This window comes from Torulaspora globosa, chromosome 8 (genome assembly GCF_014133895.1).
Source record: "Torulaspora globosa chromosome 8, complete sequence".
NCBI classification, from domain to species: domain Eukaryota; kingdom Fungi; phylum Ascomycota; class Saccharomycetes; order Saccharomycetales; family Saccharomycetaceae; genus Torulaspora; species Torulaspora globosa.
In genome coordinates, this window is record NC_050734.1 from 163,889 (window position 1) to 186,091 (window position 22,203).

The window sequence follows — 22,203 nt, forward strand, 5'->3', positions numbered from 1 at the left end:
AAAACGGACTGGCAAGCAGTTCGGTAAGCTCGGATAGCCTGGTCCAGCTGCAGCTGGCAAGTATGCAGACTTTGGTTTCTTATTTATAGGTTATTCTAAGTTAATAAAGATTGATGGACCTCGTAGGGAGAACAGACCCAACACGACCAGGGCGAGTGCGGCCTACACAGGTTGTTGGTCTTGTCTGGGGCTGTGTAGAGTGCCCCTGGCTTGATATGTTTGCCACGAAGGCCTTTTAAGATATTGGCTTCACGGAAGCGTTTCGTTCGTTCCACTTTCTTTTAGGTAGCTCTACGATAGATGCTGTTAAACAGTAACGAGAGAGACCGGATATTGGCATGGGAAAGGGCTGATGATTCACACGAGGCTCTTTTGCACTAGATACATAGGCGGGTTCGGTCACAGAGTGAGATACCTGAGGCAGAGTGGTCGATGGTTCGCTACGAAGCCTGAGGACCCAAAATACGTATTCTCCAAGCCGCCTGAGCAGGCAGCAACTCAGCACGATGGGACCCACAATGATGTCAGGAACGCTAAATACATCTTTTCCACCCCAATCGAACAGGTAGAGGACTCCAGAGATGGCAACGAAGAATCTAACGTGTTGGCACAAGCGATTTTGCATCAACGGCGCAAACGCCGCAAGCAGATGGCAAGGTTTGTCTTGTTTGGTCTGGTTGGATCCGTCTTGGGCTACTCTGTTGGTTACAAGGTGCTGTATCTGCGGGAGCAGAGCTTCATCCCGCTGTTCCCAGCGTCTAGAATACGCAAGCTGAGTGACAGAGATCGAACAAGAATCGACGTTGATGGGGTGAAGAAACTGTCACAGACTAGAGTGCTACAGCAGCTGTCGCAGCATGAGATGATCAAAGAACAGTACGGGGTGCCGCTACATGACACCGAGACGAACGAGATCCCGCAACTGCAGGAGTTCAGTATATGGTGCGAGGACCAGGACTTCAGCGTCACTGGAATCCTCATAGAGCCCAATGACGGGAGATCATCGAGCCACCAGTGGTATCGAATTCCGTTTCTTGTCAAATGGAGGTTGACCCACAGACCATTGAGCATCCACAAGTTCGTCGATGAGCTGATGGAGAGCATAGGGCGTTCGTCGTCGGATCTATATCAGATTATTGCTCCCGAGAGAGTCTATGGATCGTTTAAATACGAGTTTCCTCTACGTGGCGACAATCAGGCGAAGCACATCTGGTTTCTCGGTGAGATGAGGCTGAGTAATGACTCGCTGGTGGTCTACAAAGGTAAGTACCACGTCGACGTAAAATTAGAAGAGATTGACCTCCTGCGGAAGGAAGAAGGTAAGCTGGTACGCTACATTCTCTACAGGGAGGATGAGAGCATCCGCAAATGAATCCCCGTTATCTATATCTTTAGTGATTTGTTTAGCTTTGCTAAGATCTCATCTTCTTCATCTTCGTCAGACCATTGCAGCTTGGTATCACCGTTCAAGAACTCATCCAGCAGCTGCTTCTGCTGCTTCTGATGCTGGTTTTTCTCATAGATTTTTCTCTGCTCCTCTATCTTCTTCTTCAGCAGCTCGTTCTTATCGCTGTGGTCAGTTGGAGTCGCAGGCTTATCCTTGAGGCTGAATGTCAACCGGGGAGCGGGACTATTCTGCTCCTTCTCTGGAATTTTCCTATCTCTGGGGCCCTTCTTTCGTGGTGTCTTTGGTTTGGCCTTCCGCCGACTGCTCTTGTCAGGTTGACCACTAGGGGGGACATCTGGGACGTCAGCCCATTTTGATTCCAGAACCATGCTGGTCTTCTATTTTTCCATGCTGAACTTCAGGGCTCTCGGTCGCTATCGTGATATTTTCACGCTTTCAGCGCAACAGCGTCTTAAAGCTAACCCGCAAAACAAAGAAGCAGATACCTACGTACCCTGCGCTTCTGATAAGGAACGTTCTTCAGCCACACGCGCTCAGTTCAGAGCTTTTGCAAGACGCTCCGCGCGAATTAGTACCCAGACACTGAGAGAGAATGGTATCCTGTAGTGTCTTAAGCTCCGTAGCGATCATCTTATCTGAAGGTCATTGACAAACAACCATCGCATAGTCAGAAAACACAGCTCGGATCAAGAAACCATGTCGAAAAAAGATAGCAGCGAAGAGCTCGAGGTAGCGGGGAGGCTCCACAGCGAGCAGTCGCGCAGCACCGAGTATGCAAGCCCCAACGCCGGCCTGGTGCTGCTGGTGATATCGTATTTTTTCAACTCCAGCATGGTGGTCTCTACCAAAGTGCTGGAGACAGACCACGAGCACGCGCCAGGCCGGGAGCCCATCAAGCCGCTCCAGATACTGTTGGTGAGAATGTCAATCACGTACGTTGCGACGCTGCTGTACATGTTCAAGAACCGCAGCACCATAGCCAACGTACCCTTCGGACCCCCCGAGATGCGAAAGTGGCTCGTCTTGCGAGGCGTGATGGGCTTCTTCGGCGTCTTCGGCCTGTACTTCTCGCTGATGTACCTGAGTCTCAGCGATGCGATCTTAATCACCTTCCTGACCCCAACAGTGACCGTGCTGCTGGCGTGGATCGCGCTGCGAGAGCGACTCACCACCGTCGAAGTCATCGGCTCGCTGGTCTCGTTCTGCGGCGTGGTGCTGATCGTGCGTCCCTCGTTCATCTTTGGCGTGGCAACGGCGCCCGACGGCTCGGCAGAGTCCGAGAACACAACAGACCGACTGATCGCTACCGTGCTGTCACTTGTCGGCGTATTCGGTGCCAGCTCGGTGTACATCATAATCCGCCACATGGGCAGCAAGGCTCACGCCATCCTCAGCGTGAGCTACTTCTCGCTCGTGGTGACCGTGATCTCGCTGCTCGGCGTGCTGCTGGTCCCCTCGATGACGATGCAGACACCAACAAACCTCAAGCAATGGCTGCTGTTCGCAAACCTCGGCGTATGCGGCTTCGTCTTCCAGTACCTGTTGACGCTGGGGATTCAGAAGGAGCGGGCAGGACGTGGAACCCTGATGGCGTACACGCAGCTTATCTACGCGGTATTTTGGGACGTTGCGCTCTGGCACAACTGGCCCAAGCTGTGGTCCTGGCTTGGCATGCTGATCATCGTCGGCACTGCGCTTGTGGTGATCCGGTGCAAGCCCGAGGGGGAGCTCGCCCGCATCTCTGACGAAGAGCGCGAGTCGTTCCAGCTGGAGGAGATGTAGTCGCCTTGTTGGGCCACAAACAAACACATTGTTGGAGTAGTTCGCATAGATTTAAAAGCGCGTGTAGCAAGTAAGTAGAGTTGAAACAGGGCCAAAGCCTCGAAGCGAGCAATGTTCGGCAGGGCCGCCAAGCGACTCGCGTTCAAGACGTGGTACGAGCTGGACGCTCGCGAGAAGCAGCGCTTCGTCGACGCGTTCGTCGACGCCCACCAGAGACAATACCCGTGGTCCAGGAGCAACAGGTCGCTGAGGGCTCTGTCGGCGCGACACGACACCCGCCACCAGGACTCCCCGTCGCTGTTCGCCGTCTTCTACAGCGACATCCGGTCGAACCGCTGCCGGCGGTTCAGCGACCCGAGCTTCCAGCGTCTGCTGGTCGAGAAGAAGACCCACTAGAGTTAGCCGATACGTATGATAGAAGGTAAAGGAAATTATAATTATAAAATTGTTACAGCTTTCGAAGCGCCAAAGTCTCCGTAATACATATATAATAAAACGAACAAAAACAGGTCAAAAGTCTTGGGACTTAGCAGAAAACGTCACATCGCTCAGAACAGGAACGCCAAGGCGCCGGCGGCGGCAGCGCCGACGACGCCGGCGCTCAAGGCCGCGTTGGAGCCGCCGAGCGCGGCGGCACCGCCCGTCGTGGTCTGGTTCGAGGCGTTTTGTGCGCTAGCCAGACCGACAAAGGCAACAGCAGAGACAACAAGCTTGGAGAATTGCATTTTTTATCTTAGTACTCGGGAATATATCAGACTATTCTCTTGGGGTGTTGACAAGTGCACTCGACTGCAGACCACAACCGGTATCTGGCGCTTGTTTATATAGCTGTGGAGATAGCAGCTTCGAGTCATCGAGCGCATAGCCCGACCGGGACAAGGGGCGGAGCGCAGTTGCGGAGCAGCTCGGGGGGAGAAACCGGAAAGGGGCTGCAGCAGCTGGCTGCTGCTTTATTTGGGCTGCGCGCAATCTGCGGCGCGGGCCAGCCCTCGCATGCAGGCGGCGATTGCTGCGGCAGCAAACTGCGCGTCTCCCCGCGGCGGGAAACTCGTTACGCTTCCCGTTTGGGACAGGGGCGGGTGACAGGGGCGACAGCGTCGATTAGCCGCCGAGGCGGCAGCCGGTATACGGCTCGGTATGTAGCGCTATTTAGCAAGTACCCTTGTAGTTCTTGGATAGGCTCTCACGGCGTTCGGGCTGGAGCTCGAGCGGCGGCTCGTCGCCGGAAGTTGGCGAAGCCAACTTCAGCAGCATCTTGTACACAAAGTCGCGCCTGTGCTGGGAGTGCTCGTTGGCCGGCAGGCTCTCGAGCAGTATCTTGTAGCTCTTGATCAGTTTTGTGACCACATGCTCGATGTCGACGATGAGCAGCTGCGCGAGGTCGAGCTTCATCTCGGAGCGGAACACGACTCGCAGCACTTCGTGCTGGTCGGAGCCGTCGGTGGAGCTGGGCAGCGGGTAGTTGGGGACGATCCAGCCCCTGCTTCTGAGCAGCGCGGCGAGCATGGACTGCGGGATCTCCGGGTACTGGTCGTGGAACGCGCGCGAGAGCTTGAAGGCGGCAAGCGGGACGCCCGGCTTGAACTCTGCGGGTTTTTCCCAGTACTCGTTGACCGAGTCTGGCAGCCGGGAGCGGCCCGGCGGCGCGTCGATGCGCTCGTGGATGCTGCTGACCACCTCGAAGAAGCCCGGCATTCTCTCCGAGACAAGCAGCTCGTGGCAGAAGGCGCGGGCCACAAAGATGGACTTGGCAAAGTGGGCGTGGTAGCCGGCTCTGCCGAGCGACACAAAGTTGTAGTACTGGTGGATCACTTGGAAGCCCGGGCGGGAGAAGTTGAGGCCGAAGGACTCCTCGACGCCGCCGAGGTAGTTGATCTTGAACTTGAGCTCGTCGGCCAGCAGATCTTCGCTGCGCCACAGCACCCAGCCGAGGCCCGGCGTGGTGAGGCCGAACTTGTGGCCGCTCGCGTTGATGCTCATGACGCGCGGGTGGTTGAAGCCCCAGCGCTGCATCCTGTAGCTCGCCATCTGTCTCTCGGAGAAGGTGAAGGGGACGATGAAGCCGCCGGACGCGCCGTCGACGTGGATCGGGATCTCGGTGTTGGACCAGTCCGGGTGGGCGTTCTCGATCTCGGTGAGCACGTCGCAGACGTGCTCAACGGACTCGAGGTGGCCGGTGTAGGTGGTGCCGAGGATGACGAACGCGCCGATGGTGTTCTCGTCGACGTAGTCCCACAGCAGCTGCGGATCGAGGCAGTGGTTGCTCTTGGCGGACACGGGGATGAGTCTGCATTCGACGTCGAAGTAGCGGGCAAACTTCTCGAGGGCGACCTGCGACGCGGTCGACATGAGGATGTTGGGCTTCGCGGTCGACTTGCCCGCGCCGCGCATTCTGTGTTCCCAGCGCTTCTTCATCGCGAGCCCGCCGAGCATGATCGCCTCGCTGGACCCGGTGGTGGCGCAGCCGAGCGGGTCGTACTTGTCCTCGTCGCAGTGCCACAGCTGCGCCAGCATCGAGATGCAGCGCTGGGTCAGCTCGATCAGCTGCGGGTACTCGTCGTTGTCCGCCAGGTTCTTGTTGATGTTCTCGGTGATCAGCTTCGTGGCGATCGCCGAGGTCTCGGTGTTGACAAAACTGGCCAGGTTCAAGTGTGGGTTGCCGTCCAGCGATAATTCGTTGTGAATCAGGTCGTACGCGGTCGCCTCGGGCAGCCCCTTCTGGGGAATCCGGTACCGGTTGGGCTGAAAATGGCTGCCGCCGTTCTCAGAGGCTGACTGGTTCTCCATCACAGTGCCAAGGTGGAGCCCGTGGATCTGTTCGGGCAATAGGCCCGCTTCCTCCAGTTTGGGAGAGTGCAATTCCTCGCGATGGTACACTAATGTTCTTGGTCTCTTTTGCTTGGCAGAATGTCTATGTAGCATCTTGATGCGTTTCGCAGCTTGAGGGGGGCATTGGCACGCTGCAATGAGCTACCGATCGCCTCTTATACTCCTGCTGATCGATCATCCCCTGTCTTGGCATTTTGCTTCTAGGAGCAGGACAGCGCAATCATCTAGCAAAAGCGTTGCCCACGAAAAGGGTTACCGAGAGACGGTTCCTAAACGAATGCAATGGTGATTCAAACTCGTGTACGAAGCTATAGAGACCGCTCAAACCTCATATATAATAGTTGGTAGTCTTCAAGATCGTAGATGATTCTGTCTCTCCTGGAGTACCCGGGGACTTGCTCGCCGATCTGCATGTATCTACTGTAGGACTCCTTCAGGTCGTCCTTGGTGAAAAAGGTGACGCAGAAATCGTTGGGTTGGAACACCTGTAGCACATGGTTGAGTACCTGTACGTTGTCTTGCTTTCCCTGCGAAATCTTGGCGACGGGGACGTTACTTTCGAACGAGGCATACGACCAGCCCTTCTCTGGCGTGACGTGCAGCGTGTAGTAGTATTCTTCGTCGAGCATCATGTTTGCCGAGTAGCCGCAAGGCGTGAAAGCGAACGCATCGTGGTGGAACGCAGCTTTGATGTTGTTCTCGTAGACGAGGTCCAGTTTGGTACTCTTTGTTATGTTAAATCCGAGCATATGGCCCTCGTCTTCTTCGGACTTTTCTGCGGTCTGCTGCTCGCAGAGACCGCGCTTGCGGATGAATTGCTTAGCTCGCTCATGGTCGAGCCCTGTCATGAGAATTTCAAGCGTCTCATCTGGATCTTCGCTCTTTGCCTTTTGAACCATCGACTTGTTAGTCTCCGTTACGTACAGGTTCCAGTGGTTGCTTTCGTCGTTGCGGCCTACTAGATAACTGCGGCCGCAGCTGAAAAATGTGTTCAAGTAGTCGACCTCGTTGCTCCAGTTCTTGTGAATACTGCGTTGCTTCAGGGGAAACATGAAACAGCGTCTCGAGTAGAACACTTTGTATGGGAAGTACTTGCCGGTGGACTCGATTCTTTTGCATACGTCCCAGCCGAGCTCGGTGTTTATGGTATCAAACAGCAGCTGGAGGCAGAGCAGAGTAGTGGTTGTTCCGCATGTCTTGAGGGTGATCTTATGGTCATAGACGAACAGCGATGACTCGCTGAGTAGGAAAGCATCCATTACAGCAGTAGATCTCACGGATAACACCTCGCATTTGACCAACTTAAGAATTTCCACCCATTTGGCTACCTCTATGTCACGCAAAGTCTTCTTCGTCCCTCGAGGCTCGGGAATGTCTTGTGCATCAGCATAGAACCATATCTCCAGTAGCTTCTCTGGTCCCTCAAACGCCTCGGCAGAGTCCAGATTTGCTGACAGCTCATGGTCAATATAGGTGTGATTTGTCAATTCTTTTTCTGTGACTGTCATAATGATATTCGATTTGTCTCTTGATTTCTCTTATTGTACGCTATTATCGTGGTTTGGCGGGTCTGCTGTATAAGAAAGGATTGCCACTGGACATAAAAGATTATTTGCAATTGTCAAATAAAAAGAGTAGCCTGCAACCGTTCTGTTGAAATTGAGGTAACAAGTGGAATGCTAGAGAGCTGACATTTTTTCTTTCATTCGATGAGTATTGAAAAATTTTCGACTCTCCTTCTTGCATTCTGACACAAAGAAAAACAAGCGTCTCGATGAGGTGCTCCGATTCGAGTTTTATGCATCTGCTTTGAATAGGTGGACAATCTTTTAGTTCAACAGATTTCTTGGTAAATGTTTAGCTTGAATACGGGATCCAGGAGACGAAAGCTAGCATCGTTCCGTTCCAGTCTTGTCGCGCTGTCGGATGCTGGTGGTACTTTACTTGGTTAGCATTGCCATATCATGGCATATCATGGCACATCATCATCTCTTCAGGCTTCGTGTGAGAAGAAAGAATATTGCCTTGTTTATCTTTTTGAATATAATTTTTACCAACCAATTACAATGGGCATGTGGCGTAGTTGGTAGCGCGCTCCCTTAGCATGGGAGAGGTCTTCGGTTCGACTCCGGACTTGTCCAATTATTTTTTTTTTTACGTTGAATAGCACCATCTTTGCTAACTCTAACACTTATACAGCCCGCTTGACTGAGAAACCTACTGAAAGATAGTAGCTTCATGAGTTTCATTAGGCGATTTGAGTTTTACCACCTCAGAGGTTCCCCAAATTAAAAGAAGGTCTCCAAGTGACTTCGAAGAGGTTTCCGTTATTAATTGATGTCATTTGGTGGCGTGAATACATTTCAACAGTACTCTACAGACTTCGGATTCGGTCATAATGGTGTGAAATTATCTTTCAACTACTTTGACGGGTTTCCTGAACCCTCACTTTTGAACTCTTTAGCATCCAATGATTTGAAACTGATCTTCAAATCGCTTTTGAAAAGAGATGAAACAACTAAAGAGAAAGCACTCAACGATCTGCTGAAGCTGGTCGAAAATTACACTAAAAATGAAGGGCTGTTTGATAGCGATATATTTTTTCTTTGCTGGTCTCAGGTTTACCCAAAATTGTTGGTCAGCGAATCCAAGACCATCAGAGTGAGCTCGCATCTTGTAACATCAAAGCTTGTGAAACTGCTTAATAAGAAGGTTTCAAAGTTTTTGAGAGATGTGATGCCACTGCTTCTTTTAGGCACTTGCGATACGGATTCTTCAGTGAGCAAAGCTTGTAATGCCTTTTTGAACGATATATTTGATTGTAATACTAGCAAGGTTAACTCTCTGTGGTCCGTCTTTCAGGAGGACATTCTTAAAATCACAGAGGAACTGGTGGTAAAAGAGAACGAAGAGACGATATCTGATGAGCGTTTTGTTGGTAAAGAAGACTCTCTCCTTAGGTTCAATCGGTTGATTACTAGCGCTATGCAACTGCTTACGAACCTCATCAGCTCTGATAGCTTCGACAGTGTAAAACATGAAGAAATCACCCATGATGTTTTGATTTCCGAATGTTTATGGCAGTTATTGAGTCTAACAAATACACACTTTTTGAAAAGTTACGAAGCTGCTCTCGTATTGCAGAAAACTTTGTACAAGAATAACCTCTTACAAAGGCACAAAGACGTGTTGAAGTTATCGACGAAGAAATTGCTGAAATCTCTTTCTCATGTTAACGCTAAGAATTCTTTGAAGGTGGCACATTTGGCTGGACCGATTCTTGACAATTTGACTATGTTGGATCATTACCAGAAAGGGAAGATATGGACCTACGATAAATCTGCGAGGGACAGGTTTCTACAGTTTGTGGTTGCCGCATCGAAAAACCCTGTTCCAGGATTTTTCGACGCTTTGTACAAGTTCTACGAGGAATCGTCAAGTCACGAATTGCTCGATGAGAAGAAACAGTGGCTTCCATTATGGCGAGGGTCCAATGACACTCTCAGGGAAAAGCAGTTCCTTGGGAGACACGGTCCGGAACTGCTCGGCGAATTTTGGGCTAATTACAGAAAATTTATCAGTCACTGCAGTGTTCCAGATGTTTCTGAGGTAGCGAAAGAAGACGTTCTAAATATTCTTCGCTCCGGCAAGCAACTTTCAAGATTGCCTTCCTTGAAGGCGGCCTTGATCGATTTTCTGGATCCAGAAATTGTTGCTAATCAAATAAAGGCTGCCGTTAATCAAGATGATAAAGAGGCAGGTCTACTATTGAACAATTTAATGCTGTTGTTATGCTCTGCGGCTAATGGGGAGGCAGCATTGCATGATGTTGCCAGCGCCATGCTTGAGCTGATGTCAAAGGATCAAGATGACTTTGGTCCAAAAAAGCAGAAAGTGCTTGAAGTCTACAGTTATTTCGTGAACTCTGGTATCATTTCTGTTGCTGATGAAGTAACTCAGTTTGTTTACGAAGTTCCAACCTGGATCGACAAGAACACCTACAAGAGTCTGTCCATTTTCATAAGTGATTACTCGAAGTCAGTAATAGCTCACAAAGATAAAAACTTTGCAACTGTGATGGAAGATTTTATTACGGCAGCGTCATCGGCTGAAGGTATTGCGGAATCGCGCATCGTAAGAACTTTAAATCTGTTGGATAATGGTGTCTCCCCAGCGGTGCTCTCTTCAACAATCGTACAGGACTTTGTTCAGAACTACATCAACTCATATGCCTACAATGACTATGGTGAGCTATTTAATGGTCGTCTGATTGATGAGCACAATGTTGTTCAACTTTATGAGAAATCAGTTGAAGGCAAACAAACGGAATTTTTCCTCCATCATCTTTCCAGCTTGAATTATCACGCTTTAGAAGCGCTGTTAACTGAGTCTGACTTTTTGTCAGGTAATTTATTTGAAGGATCTCTTGAGCAGGCAGAGAGTATCTATCAATTGATAAAGCCTCTCCTTAATAATGGCCCAATTGTAAAGAACTTGGCGAATGCCATTATCTCATATGCCAAGACAAAACCCCGCCTTGTGGGTAACGACTTTGTGTTGAGAATAGCAGAGGAACTCATTACCTTACAAAGAGATGGTCTGGATATTTTTGTACCGCCCGACCTAGAATTGGTATTTTTTGATGCTGTTCCGTTCATTGATTATAGACTTGCCCTCGTCAGCTCTTTGAAGCTTAATACTCATCTGTTTGAATTGTCCTCAGATGAACTAAACCTGTCTAAAGCAGAGCAGCTAATCAGGTACGGTCTTTTCTTGGATGCTTTAATCAGTCGAGTTCCAGCGGGCCTGGACAACAAGCTCTCAGTTTTTCTCACAATGGTATGTGATCTTGCCGAAGACTTCAACTGTCTTTCAGAAGATCCTCAAGAGGAGATTACTGAATTTAAGAACACTCTTTTCAGGGGAAAATTGGAAGGCTTCTCTTTCGAAGATGTCACTGATTTGGTATGCCAGGTCAATCCAAATGATGAACGTCCGCTCGACATACTATCCCATCTCATCGCTGATTCATCTTCAATCACTGTGACCTATTACCACCTCCGCATTTTACAGAAAATTTTGCAAAATAAGATAGATTCCATCACTTCAGCATCTTTCATCAGAAAATTACCTTCCATTGAGAGGTTCGTTATCTCCACCATCAGAAGTAAAGATAAGAGCCAGCACAACTATCTGTTGTGTGGGATCATTTTATCTGCAGCAGAGAAATTCACCGATCTCGAGATATTTGGCAAGTTGAGAAACGTTTTAGCTTCTGAGTGCATTGGAGTCAAAGAAAATGAGCTACTTGAGAAGTCCTACAAAAACATTATCCTTCTAAGTAATTTGTTACAATCTCAGGGTTCGACCGAATCACCACCTCCAATTCCATACCAAAGATTAAACATGATGCTCAATTCTTTATCCCAATGGCTAGATAGCGACTTGGCATATGAATCAGGGTTCACCCAGGTACGGTTGTCCCTACTTAAGCTGTGCGCTCTTTTGGCTCGGACACCCTCAATCACGGAAGCTTCTAAGGGTTTTTATGAGTTCAGTATGGCTTTATTGAGCGATTCTTTGTCGATGTGCCTGTTGGATGATACCTACTTCTTACTTGAGTTACGCTTGTACTGTCTGGTACTGCACGAAGAGCTTACCAAAAGTGTGTGGAAGCAGCATCTCAATACAGGTTCCGATGAGATGCTCAGTGGATTGGTTGAACTGAGCTTGATCAATTTTGCGACAGAAAAGAACAACCAGATATCAGCAGTATTCTATCGTACTCTTTTCAGAGTCCTGAGCGGATATCAAGTCAAACAAGTTGTGAAATTCTATCCTGATGTTTTATCTGCTTTCCTAAGCAACGAGGGTTTTGCTAATATCAACAGGACAAGAATGTTATTCGCTGAACTCAAAAGGTTGGTGATTGAGAGGCAGAAAGATGCCTTTTTAGAACTTGAGTTTGAGAAGCAGAAAAAGCAGAAAAAGGAAACAGAGCATCAGAGCGACGAAGGTGCCGGGGAAGACTTACCTGTGAACGACAAATTTGAGCTTCCTCCAGGTCTGATCGAAAAAATGTGCGTCGAAATTCCTGAGGATTATTTAGAATGTGAAGATGAATATGGCTTCCTCAAGTATTTATGGTTCTGGGACCTAGCCTTCTGTTTTTTCAATGACGCTTCCTATGATTTGCGTCAAAAGTTCATTGATCAATTGAGAAGTAGGAACTTGATAACGATCTTTTTCGATTTTGTCTCCGATCAAATCGATTTGCAAGACACGAGGTTTTGGTCAGAAGCAGGATCCGCTGCCATTCAAGAATATTCAGTTCAGAGCAACGACTTCTCACCATACAGAGAGGACCTTTATCCGGAGTGTAAGAAGCTACTCGGCCACTCAATGTATAATATGTTCCTAAATGTTGGGTCCTTAACAAGTAATTGGTGGTTGAACATCAAGGACCGAACATTGCAAGCGAAGATAGAGAAATTTGTGACTACTTTCATTTCACCTATCCTTATTACGAAAGAGTTGGACGAGGTGGCAGAGAAGACGAGTAAATTAGAATCAAATGATACCGCATTAACAATCAAGATAAACAAAGTTACGAATGAGATCAAGGCGAGTTATCTGATTGATGAGCAAAGGCTCGAGCTCTCCTTTAAAATGCCTGCTAATTATCCACTAACCAACGTTGAGGCTATTGGTCTGTCGCGAGTCGGTATTAGCGAGCAAAAATGGAAACAATGGATACTGTCCGCTCAGAGAGTGATCACCGGGATGAATGGCTCGGTAGTGGACTCTTTGGACCTTTTCAGCAAAAATGTCAATCTACAGTTTTCCGGTTTCGAGGAGTGTGCTATCTGTTATTCCATTTTACATGTGGTGGATAGGAAGCTTCCAACGAAAACATGTCCTACATGTAATAATAAGTTCCATGGGGCGTGTCTTTACAAGTGGTTCAGATCGTCTGGTAACAACACATGCCCACTTTGTCGGAGCGAAATTCCATTCAGAAGATGAAGCGGATCAAGTTCGAACAATGTAGATTGTGATTGTACACGCGATAAATAAAACTAATGCATGCGGTGAATTTAATGTCGAGTGTTGTGAGGTCACTTTCCTAATGTCTCCTGCAGATTATTTGACGTTTGTTTTCCTTCAAGTCGAAATGTTCGCCTTTGAACCTAAACATTAAAATCAACTAAACCTAGTTACTGTAGCATAAAGCCATAATTTTGTAACCAATTGTAGAGCTCAAGATGTGCTACACTGCCTATGCGCATTATAGTGTACATAGAACCCTCTAAACTACGTTTCTATAATCTACCGGATATAGTATGTCATCGCCGCTACCCTTGAGATCGAACTCGCTCAATCCAACAACGCCCCCGAAGTCGACAAACCTTTTAAACCGCTTCTCATTTAGCTCCTCAACTTTAGCAACCATATCTGGCCAATATATTTCATGCTTATATTTGAAATCAAGCTTGCCATTGTAGACGGCCTCTAGCTGGGACGGGTCAATATGGTTTTCAAATGGTTCATCAAAAATGGCCTTCTGTCTCGTTCGCGGATCTAAGAATGGATGTACCATCTTAAGGAAAGCCCAAGCAAACCAGGGTATGTTAAACATGACACATTTGCTCAATCTCTCTGGGTAATGATTCTGCATCACTGCCAGGCACAACTTTGCTATCGAAAGCGGAGGCATTTTATCTGAAATGACTCCCGGCTCTTTATAACTCTTGAAATCGATGAGAACCGTGATGGTCTCCACACCCTGCGGCGCCAATATGACAGCGCACTCCATCATAAAGATCAGCAATTGCACTTGTCTAAAAGACGGCTCCGTGTTCTGCCGACCATTCTTCATATAAAAGAGAGGGCTTCTGTTGATGTCAAATCCCAAAATGACCTGCTTACCCGTCTGGTTTTCGACTGCAACCACTTCAGACCCCAAAGGCTTGACATTGTCATCAGCTCGAGAAAGACCAACCTCTCTTCTCCATACCAACGTCGAAGTGAGATTTTTCACAGCCTGATCAACATCCCACTTGGCTGCTCTCAGGAATCGCAGAAGGCATTCTCTACTGAGCCAACATTTTTCCTCTGCGATCAGACCTCTAGTCTCCTCCGGAGATGACGAATTCAAAGGCAATTGCAGAGCCCCATCCTGGAAATGCTCTAGCATACGAGTATACTTCTCGAACTGCTCTTCAGTGATCCGCGGTGGTGGATGAGGTCGCCCATAGTTCTTGGGTGGATCTACGAAAACCCGGTCACAAGGAGTAAGATCCCTCCTCTCCACTGGTGGCGTACTCTCCCTCTGCTTCCTACCAAACAGCCCCATCCTCGAAGGCTCCAGCTCTGCTGCTAGCTGGCATTACGACCCTCTCAAATCTAGAGTTCTATACCATTAGAAAAGATCCAAAGATGCGCGTACAGAGAGGTGACATTTAAACGATTGAACATGACAAAACTCCAGAAATCTTCAGCGTAACGCTCCTGAGCACTCGGCAAGCCTGCCACAGCTGCTAGAGCTGGTTCCGACCTTGCAAGCAACGATCGCAGCTGAAAATTGGGTTATCTCTTGGCTGGAGAAGTACCTTCCGGACCTGATCAGCATCTGTAAAGAGGAGGGTCTTGCTGTGGTCCAAGAGGCCCAATGCTGAGCCTAACGGTCCTATCAGGTCTCTTGAACAGTATACTGTAACTTTAAAGGCCAGGACATCTGCTTTATATACGGAGTTTTTTACACTGGGATTCGCTTGGCATATGTCTTCTTAGATGAGCAGTGAGTAAAGCTGTTGTAGGAGCTAGATATCGCAAGAGCAGGTTTATGAGAGTTGAGACTTAGGTAGGATGCTTATTTGGAAGCGTAAGTTCAGGCTTGTGCTGTTTGTAGCGCTGGGAGTGGCAATCGTGTCCTGCTTTGTGAGAGCAGTGGTGCAGTTTCAGTTAAATAAAGAGATCAAGTACTTCAAGAGATACTTTGAGCAGAAGAAAGAGCATTTGGAGGCTCTGTACAATCCGCTGGCCATTAAACAGATCCCAGAAGAGACGATAGACTTGATGTACAACTTAAGGCTCGCGGGGAAGAAAGGGCCGATCGACTGGTCTAGTTATGCGTATGTTAACTACGCCACGGATGCCAACTATCTGTGCAATACGCTGATAATGTTCGATGCGTTGCGCAAGTTCGGCACGAAAGCCAAGTTGCTGTTGTTGATATCCAGGGAGCTGGTCGAGTCGGAAGGCTCGCCAGACTCGCAGCAGGTCAACAAGATGCTAGATCAGATGAAGCGCGACGGCGGCGGACAAGTTGTGATAAAATACGTGGATAATATCGTCAAACCTGCCGACTCTTCGCAATGGAGTCAGAGTATGACTAAGTTGCTAGTGTTCAACCAGACCGAGTACGAGCGAGTCATTTTTCTGGATAATGACGCTACTCTGAACGACAAGCTAGACGAGCTGTTCTTTATCCCTGATTACATTCAGTTTGCAGCTCCCGTCTCCTACTGGTTTCTGTCAGAAGGGGACTTGGCTGAGGCGTACCGGGAGGTGAGAGATTACGAGAAGCTGCCCGTTAATTTGGCCAGATACACCGATAAGCTACATGACCGTATTAAAAAGGGCAAAATGATTTACAATCACTTGCCGAGCTTGCCCCCAAATCTGTATTTGAACACGGAGAATGTGGCACAGGACCTAATCCGGTCGAAGTTTTCGCTGGCGTCATTGTTCGACCACCACGCATCGGATAAGTCCACCAAAGTGAAACTTGCCTCCTATGTTATGGTGATAAAACCATCCGCAGAGGCTTTCTCATCGATAATGAAGTCATCTGTACCCATTTTCTTGAAAAAGAAGGGCAAGTACGACGGCGATGTGATCAACGATGACCTCTTCAATTTGAGAAAAGTGCTTCACACTCAGTTCAAGACCTTCCGTCGGTTGCGGTCGCATTTTGTGCCTAGCGTGCTAGTATTGCCGTACGCTAGATATGGGCTTCTCACTGGATCAATCAGGGATGAGAGCCAACACGTACTGCTGAGGAACGACGTTCTAGGCTGTCAGAGGTTAGACACCAGTGGAAAAGAGATTGAAAAAGACATAGCTGCGATAACGAGGAATGCCAAGTACGTTCATTTCTCCGATTATCCCCTCGCCAAGCCTTGGCAGTATCAGTCGGTGGATGAAATCAAGTGCAAAGTTGACGAGACACATTCCAAGGACATCGACAGTGGCAAGAAACTTTGCCACCTGTGGAATGATCTGTACAGCACTTACCTCAACAGCAGAGGCCTATGCACAGCATGACGAAACATATATAGCCATTTACCATTTCAAAAGGCCATGTTTTCGGGCTTCTTTGTTCAGCAGTCTGTCTACTTCCTCACCATACTTTGCGTTTCCCTTACCGTTCTCCTTAAAAGCGTAGTCTATGGTCAACTTCTTGTTCACCACAAGTTGGCCGTTGAGCGTCGCTATAGCGTTATCTGCATGCTCGTAGCTCTTAAAGTAGACGTAGGCGCATCGAACCTGCCCATGAGTCAGGTAAAAAATCTCCGGCGCTCCAGCCAGAGGACCGAACTTGCTGAACAATTTACTGATGTGCAATTCATCGATAGAAGTGTCGAGGTCCTTAACAAAGATTTTGGCAACAGGTTGGATTTTCAAATCAATAGAGGCTGCGTCACCGCTCTGTTGCGCATTCGCTCTTCTTACTTTCAACGTCCTTTCGTATAGTTGAACGCAGTTATTCATCAATTGTATCACATACTGACAGTCCTCAGAAGTGTAGAACTCTACAAAAGCAAATCCTTGGTGCACTTGCAAAACCTTGTCCTTCGGGTACCTTATACCAGCCACCGGACTCACCTGCACGAACAGCTCGTAGAGATCCTCCTTGGTGACAGTGGGATCGATGTTGCCGACATAAACCGTGGTCTCCGGATTGTTCACAGAGGCATTCATGTTGAGATAGAAACCAACCAGACGCTAAGGCCAATGCTATTGCTCAGCTCGCCCTAGTAAAAGATGGCAACTCCTGATCGTTACCCTTCCTCTTGACTATTTTTTCAGTTTGACGTCCAGGTTGGATAAATTTTGCAATTTGTCTTGCAGTATTTCACCATTAGTTAGCAGAAAGAATAAAAACCTATCGTTGATGGATCAACCAAATGCACCTATTTAAAGCTTTCATGAGCTGCTTGAATATTTTATGAATAATTCTTTCACCAGTCCAAGCTGGAACCATTGCTGGTGGAGATCTTTCGGGATTTCTTGCTCTTAATGGTACGGTTGAAGTGTGAACTTAGCCTTTTGGAGATCGATTTTGAGAGCCATTTTACATTTTCTTTCTTACTGGACATTCTCTTTGTGAGTTTTTCGCATTGATGTAGGTCCAGGTCGTGGTTCCTGTGGTGGTGCTGATAGCTGCATGTTTCGCTTCCATATAGTGCAACGTCAGTGCCTGGCCACGTATGGGATACTGCAAAGAAAGGCGTTGTCTGATGAGCTTTGTGGATGCGATCTTTCAAGAGACAGAGGGAGCTTTTCCATTTTACCTTGAGAGAAGGCCCTGAAATAGGATCTCCGCCGTGAAAGGTAGTGGTTCGGAGGTGAGGATCGGTGGAAGTGTTGTTTGAGAATCGTTTGAGGTGGTTCTTGGTTTTGAATGGGAAATGCATCTGGTGTAAGTCATAGAATTACTACCCCCGTTTAATCGCTCATCTATTGGATTTGAAGGATAATAGCATGTAGTTTCATACACGGGGTACATTTGAAACACTCTTGGTAGTAGTAGAAGTTGACAAAGCTATAGAGAACAGTTACTCAACAAATTAATTAGTTACAATGCTTATTTCTCGTTGTAGACCTTCTCGACGTCTTCCTTGACAGCGTTGAGAATCTCTTTTCTCTTCAATTTCTGGGCAGAGGTGACAAAGCCATTCTGTGGAGTCCATTCGTCATGGAAAAATACAACACCTTCTAGCAGCTCAATACCGTTCAATCCCTGAGCCTTACCGGTTTTCAAAAGCCTCTCTAGGACAGCCTTCTGCAAGTTTGAATCGTGCAGATGGCTTTCCACGTCATCGCCATCCTTCATGACTCCTACCTCGACGGCAAGTTCAGCTAACGGACCGTGGTTGGGCACGACAATACCGACTGGTTTAACCTTGGACTGATCAGCATAAACGCAGATGTTTTGCACATATGCATTGGACCTATATACTGCTTCCAATTTCTCCAAAGCGATGTATTCACCATTTTGAGTCTTGACCAGGTTCTTCTTTCTGTCGATGACCTTTAAGTGACCATTGGAGGTCCACTCACCAATATCACCAGTCTTGAACCAGCCATCATCTGTCATGACTTTGGCAGTCTCTTCAGGGTTCTTGTAGTATTCCTTTAGCACGGAGGCTCCTTTAATCCATACTTCACCTTGGTTGTTCTTTGCCAAGTAGCCTAGTTCTTCCACGTCAACCAGCTTGACCGTGACAGCGCCGGTCAGATCACCTGCCACACCGAGCTCAAAGCGGTTTGGTTGCAGGACACAGGTGTTAGCGACCGTTTCAGTCAAACCGTAACCGATCAGCATGGGACACATCAAATTGGTGATAAATTCCTGGGCATCGATACTAATTGGGTAACCACCATTCAATGTGATTCTCAAGTTTCCACCGGTGGCCTGCTTGATCTTCTTGAACACCAAGTTACCAAGACTATCACCACCAGGAATATGATAGCGCTTCATCTTGATCTTTGCGTGATACGCGGTCCAGAATATCTTCTGGGACAAGACAGGTAGCTTATTGATCTGAGCCAAGATACCCTTTCTGACGGTTTCCCACACGGCGGCGACGCCAACCATGACGGTGGGCTTGAACTCTTGCAGGTCACCTTGACAGTTGCGTACCGAGTTACTGGTTAGGGTCTTGACCGTTGCATAACCCAAAACACCACCACACCAGAACGATATCAGCTCGAACACCAGCTCGAAGATGTGAGCCAGAGGCAAGAACGCAATAATACGGTCACGCGGACCTATGATATCGCTAGTGTTACTACTAACACCACCAATGCCGGCTACAATGTTAGCGTGAGTTAAAACCACACCTTTAGGGTCACCTGTGGAACCCGAAGTGTACATGATACAAGAGACATCTTCTGCCTTGGGCAAGCTCAATTCGACCTCATCCTTCGCGTTGCGACCAGTCTCCAACAGCTCATCAAATGAGTAGAACTTGATGTCGGGCCTAACCTCTTTCAGCTTGTTCAGAGCGTTCTTGGCATTCAGATACACTTGACCATTCTGTCTCTTGTCAGATTCTTCGATCGCCTCGTTGTAAATGACATATTTGATCTCCGGTGTTTGTTCCAAAGGCCTGATCAACGACTGCAACAGGTGATTATCGGTAAACATTGCGTTTGTCCCAGTCTGAACCATGGAGTGAATCAGCCCGCTCTCCCCCAGCGTATCGTACGCCGTCACCACCGGGATATTCTGCGATTGCGCAGCAAGAAACATCTTCATCCACTTGTGAGAAGTAGACGCGTAGATGTGCAATTTCTCTGTCTGGCCCGGCTTCACGCCGATCTTGACCAAACCACGCCCCAGATCGTGCATAATCGTTATCAGCTCCTTATAAGTATTGTACCGGTAGGGAGTCAACTCGAAATACTGCCATGTTTTCTCCACCTGTTGCTCCTTACCACTGATTTTCTTGGTGACCATCTTCTTTTCCTCGTGGATGTCCACAACATCTCTCCAGCCCATTGCCTGCCGGCTCCCGCCCTTCCCAAACGCCTCCATCGCAAACTCATACACCGTGTCACAACTGTATCCAGCAGGTCTAATCATCGCTTCCTTCGCATTGGTAACATTTCTTCTGGGCGCCGTTTCATGTTCATTAGCAGCTTTGCCCACTTCCACCGTGTATCGCGCCATCTCTTCTACCAAAATACCTTATCTCTCTGGTCCGTCTACCAACATACCAAAGATCAAGCAGCATGGTTGCTTCCATAAACAAGCAGTTCCCTTGTATTTAAATCGATCTCCAACAGATCGATTCCGCCGTTACCCCGACTTGCCCTTTGTTCAACAAAATTGTCAACCTGAAACGGCCCCTTGGCGAGCCAGCTTCCTGTTCTCCAATTTCGGCGCATCGAACTCTTGGAACCTCATGGAACCTCATGGAACCTTTTGGCTTATCTCCGATCCTCAAATGCAAGGGGGGAGCTGTCGTCGGTCATGATCCATCTTAGTCTTCGTGGTTGTCCTTCACAGTGTTTCTCCCATATTCGCGTGCTACTATGTGTATACGCTCTCTGCAAACCCAGCTGTCATATCCCAGTAGCAGCCCAGTAAGTGAGCGTAACTCAGCTATCACCGTTTAAGCACCATGGGTTGGTTCTCAAAGGAAGAAGATAACGAATATCATCCGATAGATAGATCCTCTAGAAGACAATGCTGGGATTCACGTGACGAATTTTTCGAATGTCTTGATAAGATTGACGTGATCAATCCTCTGGATCCTTCACAGCAGAATAAGATAAAGCAGAATTGTCAGAAACAGGAAGCCAAGTTTCACAGCAGCTGCGCTGAAAGTTGGATTAAGTACTTCAAGGAGAAAAGAGTAGTGGATTACAAGAAAGAGAAATTCTTGAAGGAGATGGAGCAACAAAACGCTACCAGGATTGAGCTATCCCCTGAGCAGGCTCTTGGTGGCGCCAAGGGCGGCAGCAATTAGTAATATAATGTAGCCTTTTTTTTTTCGACGGATATACGCCGTGCGTGCGCGGACTTTTCAGACAGGGGCTGGGCGGCTAGCTTTTTCCAGACTTTTTTGCTTTTTGTTAGGGGAGCGGGCGCTGGGCGGCAAAAGGTATAAAAGGAAGGGGTCTGGAGTGGAAACCACTGCGGATATATATTCTTGTTTAGCGGGAGCTTGTAGATAAGTGACTAGGAAGATCTAATTTTTTCAAATTTGTACCGATGGTCGAGTTCCTTCTTAAGGGCGGCAATCAGGCGGTGAGTGTTAATCCGCCCCACGACTTGGACTTCCATATCACGAAGCAGGGTTCGAGTTGGTTGTGGGCGGTAACGTCGGTGTTTGGGCTTCTTGTAGTGGTGTATGCGATTCTGTTTTTCATTGCGGAGATGCGCAGCACCTCGCTGGTGAGATACTCGTTGGCGGCTCCTTTATTGGTGTCACTTTTCATGTGTTTCTTCTACTTCACGTATGCGTCGAATCTGGGTTGGACGGGCATCCAGGCAGAGTTTGGACATGTCAAAGTAAACACCCCGGTGACTGGGTTGAATCCCGGCGTTCGGCAGATCTTCTACTCGCGGTTCGTCGCGTGGTTTTTATCGTGGCCTCTGTTGCTGTTCCTCATCGAGCTGTCGTCAGTGTCGACCGCCGAGCAACATGGCGAAACGTTCTCTGTGTTTGACATGATCCACTCGCTGCTGGTCCAGATTTTTTCCGCTTACTTCTGGATCGTTGCTCTGCTTGTCGGAGCTCTTATCAGATCGACGTACAAGTGGGGATACTTCACCTTTGCTGCTGTCAGCATGTTGATCATGGAGGCCATGCTAATCAGAAGACAGTTTGTCACTTTGAAGACAAGAGCGTTCAATGCGGCAATGTTGGGATTCATATTAGTTGTTGTGTGGCTGTACTTCATCTGCTGGGGTCTCTCAGAGGGCGGCAACCGCATTCAGCCCGATTCTGAAGCGGTGTTCTACGGTATTCTGGACTTGATCGTGTTTGCCGTCTACCCCGCCTATTTGCTTTTCATTATCAAGGCTTTTGGCGACTGGCCAGCCTTCTCGTGGAAGGGCGGCTTTGCAAGGCGCGTAGATGAAGAACATGCGGAGAAACCCTCTGGTCAAACCTCGGTCAGACAGTCCGGCGAAACAGCTGTCCCACAAACGCATGTGAACCATCCGGCTGCTGCTGCTGCCACTGGCCCAGCCCTCGCTCCGACAGCCGAGCATCCTAACGTCGCTGCTGGGCATGCAACAACAGCTCACCAAACCACTACGACAGCAGAGATTCCGGCGGCCATCCCCGTTACCAGAGAGACTGCTTGATTGCCCATTTTTTTTTCCCTTTCTATTCGTTCAGGTTTTCACCGTGTGTTTTTCAAACTTTAATGCTTAATTA

General features: G+C 48.3%; 15 protein-coding genes and 1 non-coding gene across 16 annotated transcripts; 8 read left to right on the top strand and 8 right to left on the bottom strand.

The window, feature by feature from the left end:
- Positions 1-352: 352 nt before the first annotated feature.
- AIM39 (Aim39p) lies at positions 353-1,372 on the top strand (the record flags this gene model as incomplete). The annotated part of the gene is made up of 1 exon (XM_037285496.1): positions 353-1,372. One exon carries the CDS (start codon positions 353-355, stop codon positions 1,370-1,372), a length of 1,020 nt encoding a protein of 339 aa, XP_037141392.1.
- Positions 1,373-1,383: 11 nt separating this feature from the next.
- GFD1 (Gfd1p) lies at positions 1,384-1,776 on the bottom strand (the record flags this gene model as incomplete). The annotated part of the gene is made up of 1 exon (XM_037285497.1): positions 1,384-1,776. The coding sequence occupies one exon, from the start codon at positions 1,774-1,776 to the stop codon at positions 1,384-1,386; it is 393 nt and encodes a 130-aa protein (XP_037141393.1).
- Positions 1,777-2,104: 328 nt separating this feature from the next.
- HG536_0H00950 (uncharacterized protein) lies at positions 2,105-3,190 on the top strand (the record flags this gene model as incomplete). Its single annotated transcript, XM_037285498.1, has 1 exon — positions 2,105-3,190. One exon carries the CDS (start codon positions 2,105-2,107, stop codon positions 3,188-3,190), a length of 1,086 nt encoding a protein of 361 aa, XP_037141394.1.
- A 111-nt stretch (positions 3,191-3,301) lies between these two features.
- MLO1 (Mlo1p) lies at positions 3,302-3,586 on the top strand (the record flags this gene model as incomplete). The annotated part of the gene is made up of 1 exon (XM_037285499.1): positions 3,302-3,586. One exon carries the CDS (start codon positions 3,302-3,304, stop codon positions 3,584-3,586), a length of 285 nt encoding a protein of 94 aa, XP_037141395.1.
- A 152-nt stretch (positions 3,587-3,738) lies between these two features.
- HOR7 (Hor7p) lies at positions 3,739-3,915 on the bottom strand (the record flags this gene model as incomplete). Its single annotated transcript, XM_037285500.1, has 1 exon — positions 3,739-3,915. One exon carries the CDS (start codon positions 3,913-3,915, stop codon positions 3,739-3,741), a length of 177 nt encoding a protein of 58 aa, XP_037141396.1.
- A 424-nt stretch (positions 3,916-4,339) lies between these two features.
- Positions 4,340-6,112, bottom strand: GAD1 (glutamate decarboxylase GAD1; the record flags this gene model as incomplete). The annotated part of the gene is made up of 1 exon (XM_037285501.1): positions 4,340-6,112. One exon carries the CDS (start codon positions 6,110-6,112, stop codon positions 4,340-4,342), a length of 1,773 nt encoding a protein of 590 aa, XP_037141397.1.
- A 215-nt stretch (positions 6,113-6,327) lies between these two features.
- Positions 6,328-7,527, bottom strand: SPE2 (adenosylmethionine decarboxylase SPE2; the record flags this gene model as incomplete). Its single annotated transcript, XM_037285502.1, has 1 exon — positions 6,328-7,527. One exon carries the CDS (start codon positions 7,525-7,527, stop codon positions 6,328-6,330), a length of 1,200 nt encoding a protein of 399 aa, XP_037141398.1.
- Positions 7,528-8,087: 560 nt separating this feature from the next.
- HG536_0Htrna10A lies at positions 8,088-8,160 on the top strand. Its single transcript has one exon. It is a non-coding gene; the product is annotated as a tRNA-Ala (tRNA).
- A 196-nt stretch (positions 8,161-8,356) lies between these two features.
- On the top strand, positions 8,357-13,045 carry RKR1 (ubiquitin-protein ligase RKR1; the record flags this gene model as incomplete). Its single annotated transcript, XM_037285503.1, has 1 exon — positions 8,357-13,045. The coding sequence occupies one exon, from the start codon at positions 8,357-8,359 to the stop codon at positions 13,043-13,045; it is 4,689 nt and encodes a 1,562-aa protein (XP_037141399.1).
- A 283-nt stretch (positions 13,046-13,328) lies between these two features.
- On the bottom strand, positions 13,329-14,375 carry PDR17 (phosphatidylinositol transporter; the record flags this gene model as incomplete). The annotated part of the gene is made up of 1 exon (XM_037285504.1): positions 13,329-14,375. The coding sequence occupies one exon, from the start codon at positions 14,373-14,375 to the stop codon at positions 13,329-13,331; it is 1,047 nt and encodes a 348-aa protein (XP_037141400.1).
- Positions 14,376-14,887: 512 nt separating this feature from the next.
- Positions 14,888-16,348, top strand: GNT1 (glucose N-acetyltransferase; the record flags this gene model as incomplete). Its single annotated transcript, XM_037285505.1, has 1 exon — positions 14,888-16,348. The coding sequence occupies one exon, from the start codon at positions 14,888-14,890 to the stop codon at positions 16,346-16,348; it is 1,461 nt and encodes a 486-aa protein (XP_037141401.1).
- Positions 16,349-16,366: 18 nt separating this feature from the next.
- Positions 16,367-17,005, bottom strand: HSH49 (U2 snRNP complex subunit HSH49; the record flags this gene model as incomplete). Its single annotated transcript, XM_037285506.1, has 1 exon — positions 16,367-17,005. One exon carries the CDS (start codon positions 17,003-17,005, stop codon positions 16,367-16,369), a length of 639 nt encoding a protein of 212 aa, XP_037141402.1.
- Positions 17,006-17,265: 260 nt separating this feature from the next.
- Positions 17,266-17,721, bottom strand: HG536_0H01040 (uncharacterized protein; the record flags this gene model as incomplete). Its single annotated transcript, XM_037285507.1, has 1 exon — positions 17,266-17,721. One exon carries the CDS (start codon positions 17,719-17,721, stop codon positions 17,266-17,268), a length of 456 nt encoding a protein of 151 aa, XP_037141403.1.
- A 170-nt stretch (positions 17,722-17,891) lies between these two features.
- Positions 17,892-19,982, bottom strand: HG536_0H01050 (uncharacterized protein; the record flags this gene model as incomplete). The annotated part of the gene is made up of 1 exon (XM_037285508.1): positions 17,892-19,982. The coding sequence occupies one exon, from the start codon at positions 19,980-19,982 to the stop codon at positions 17,892-17,894; it is 2,091 nt and encodes a 696-aa protein (XP_037141404.1).
- Positions 19,983-20,436: 454 nt separating this feature from the next.
- COA6 (Coa6p) lies at positions 20,437-20,784 on the top strand (the record flags this gene model as incomplete). Its single annotated transcript, XM_037285509.1, has 1 exon — positions 20,437-20,784. The coding sequence occupies one exon, from the start codon at positions 20,437-20,439 to the stop codon at positions 20,782-20,784; it is 348 nt and encodes a 115-aa protein (XP_037141405.1).
- Positions 20,785-21,029: 245 nt separating this feature from the next.
- On the top strand, positions 21,030-22,130 carry HSP30 (Hsp30p; the record flags this gene model as incomplete). The annotated part of the gene is made up of 1 exon (XM_037285510.1): positions 21,030-22,130. The coding sequence occupies one exon, from the start codon at positions 21,030-21,032 to the stop codon at positions 22,128-22,130; it is 1,101 nt and encodes a 366-aa protein (XP_037141406.1).
- Between the last annotated feature and the right edge of the window lie 73 nt (positions 22,131-22,203).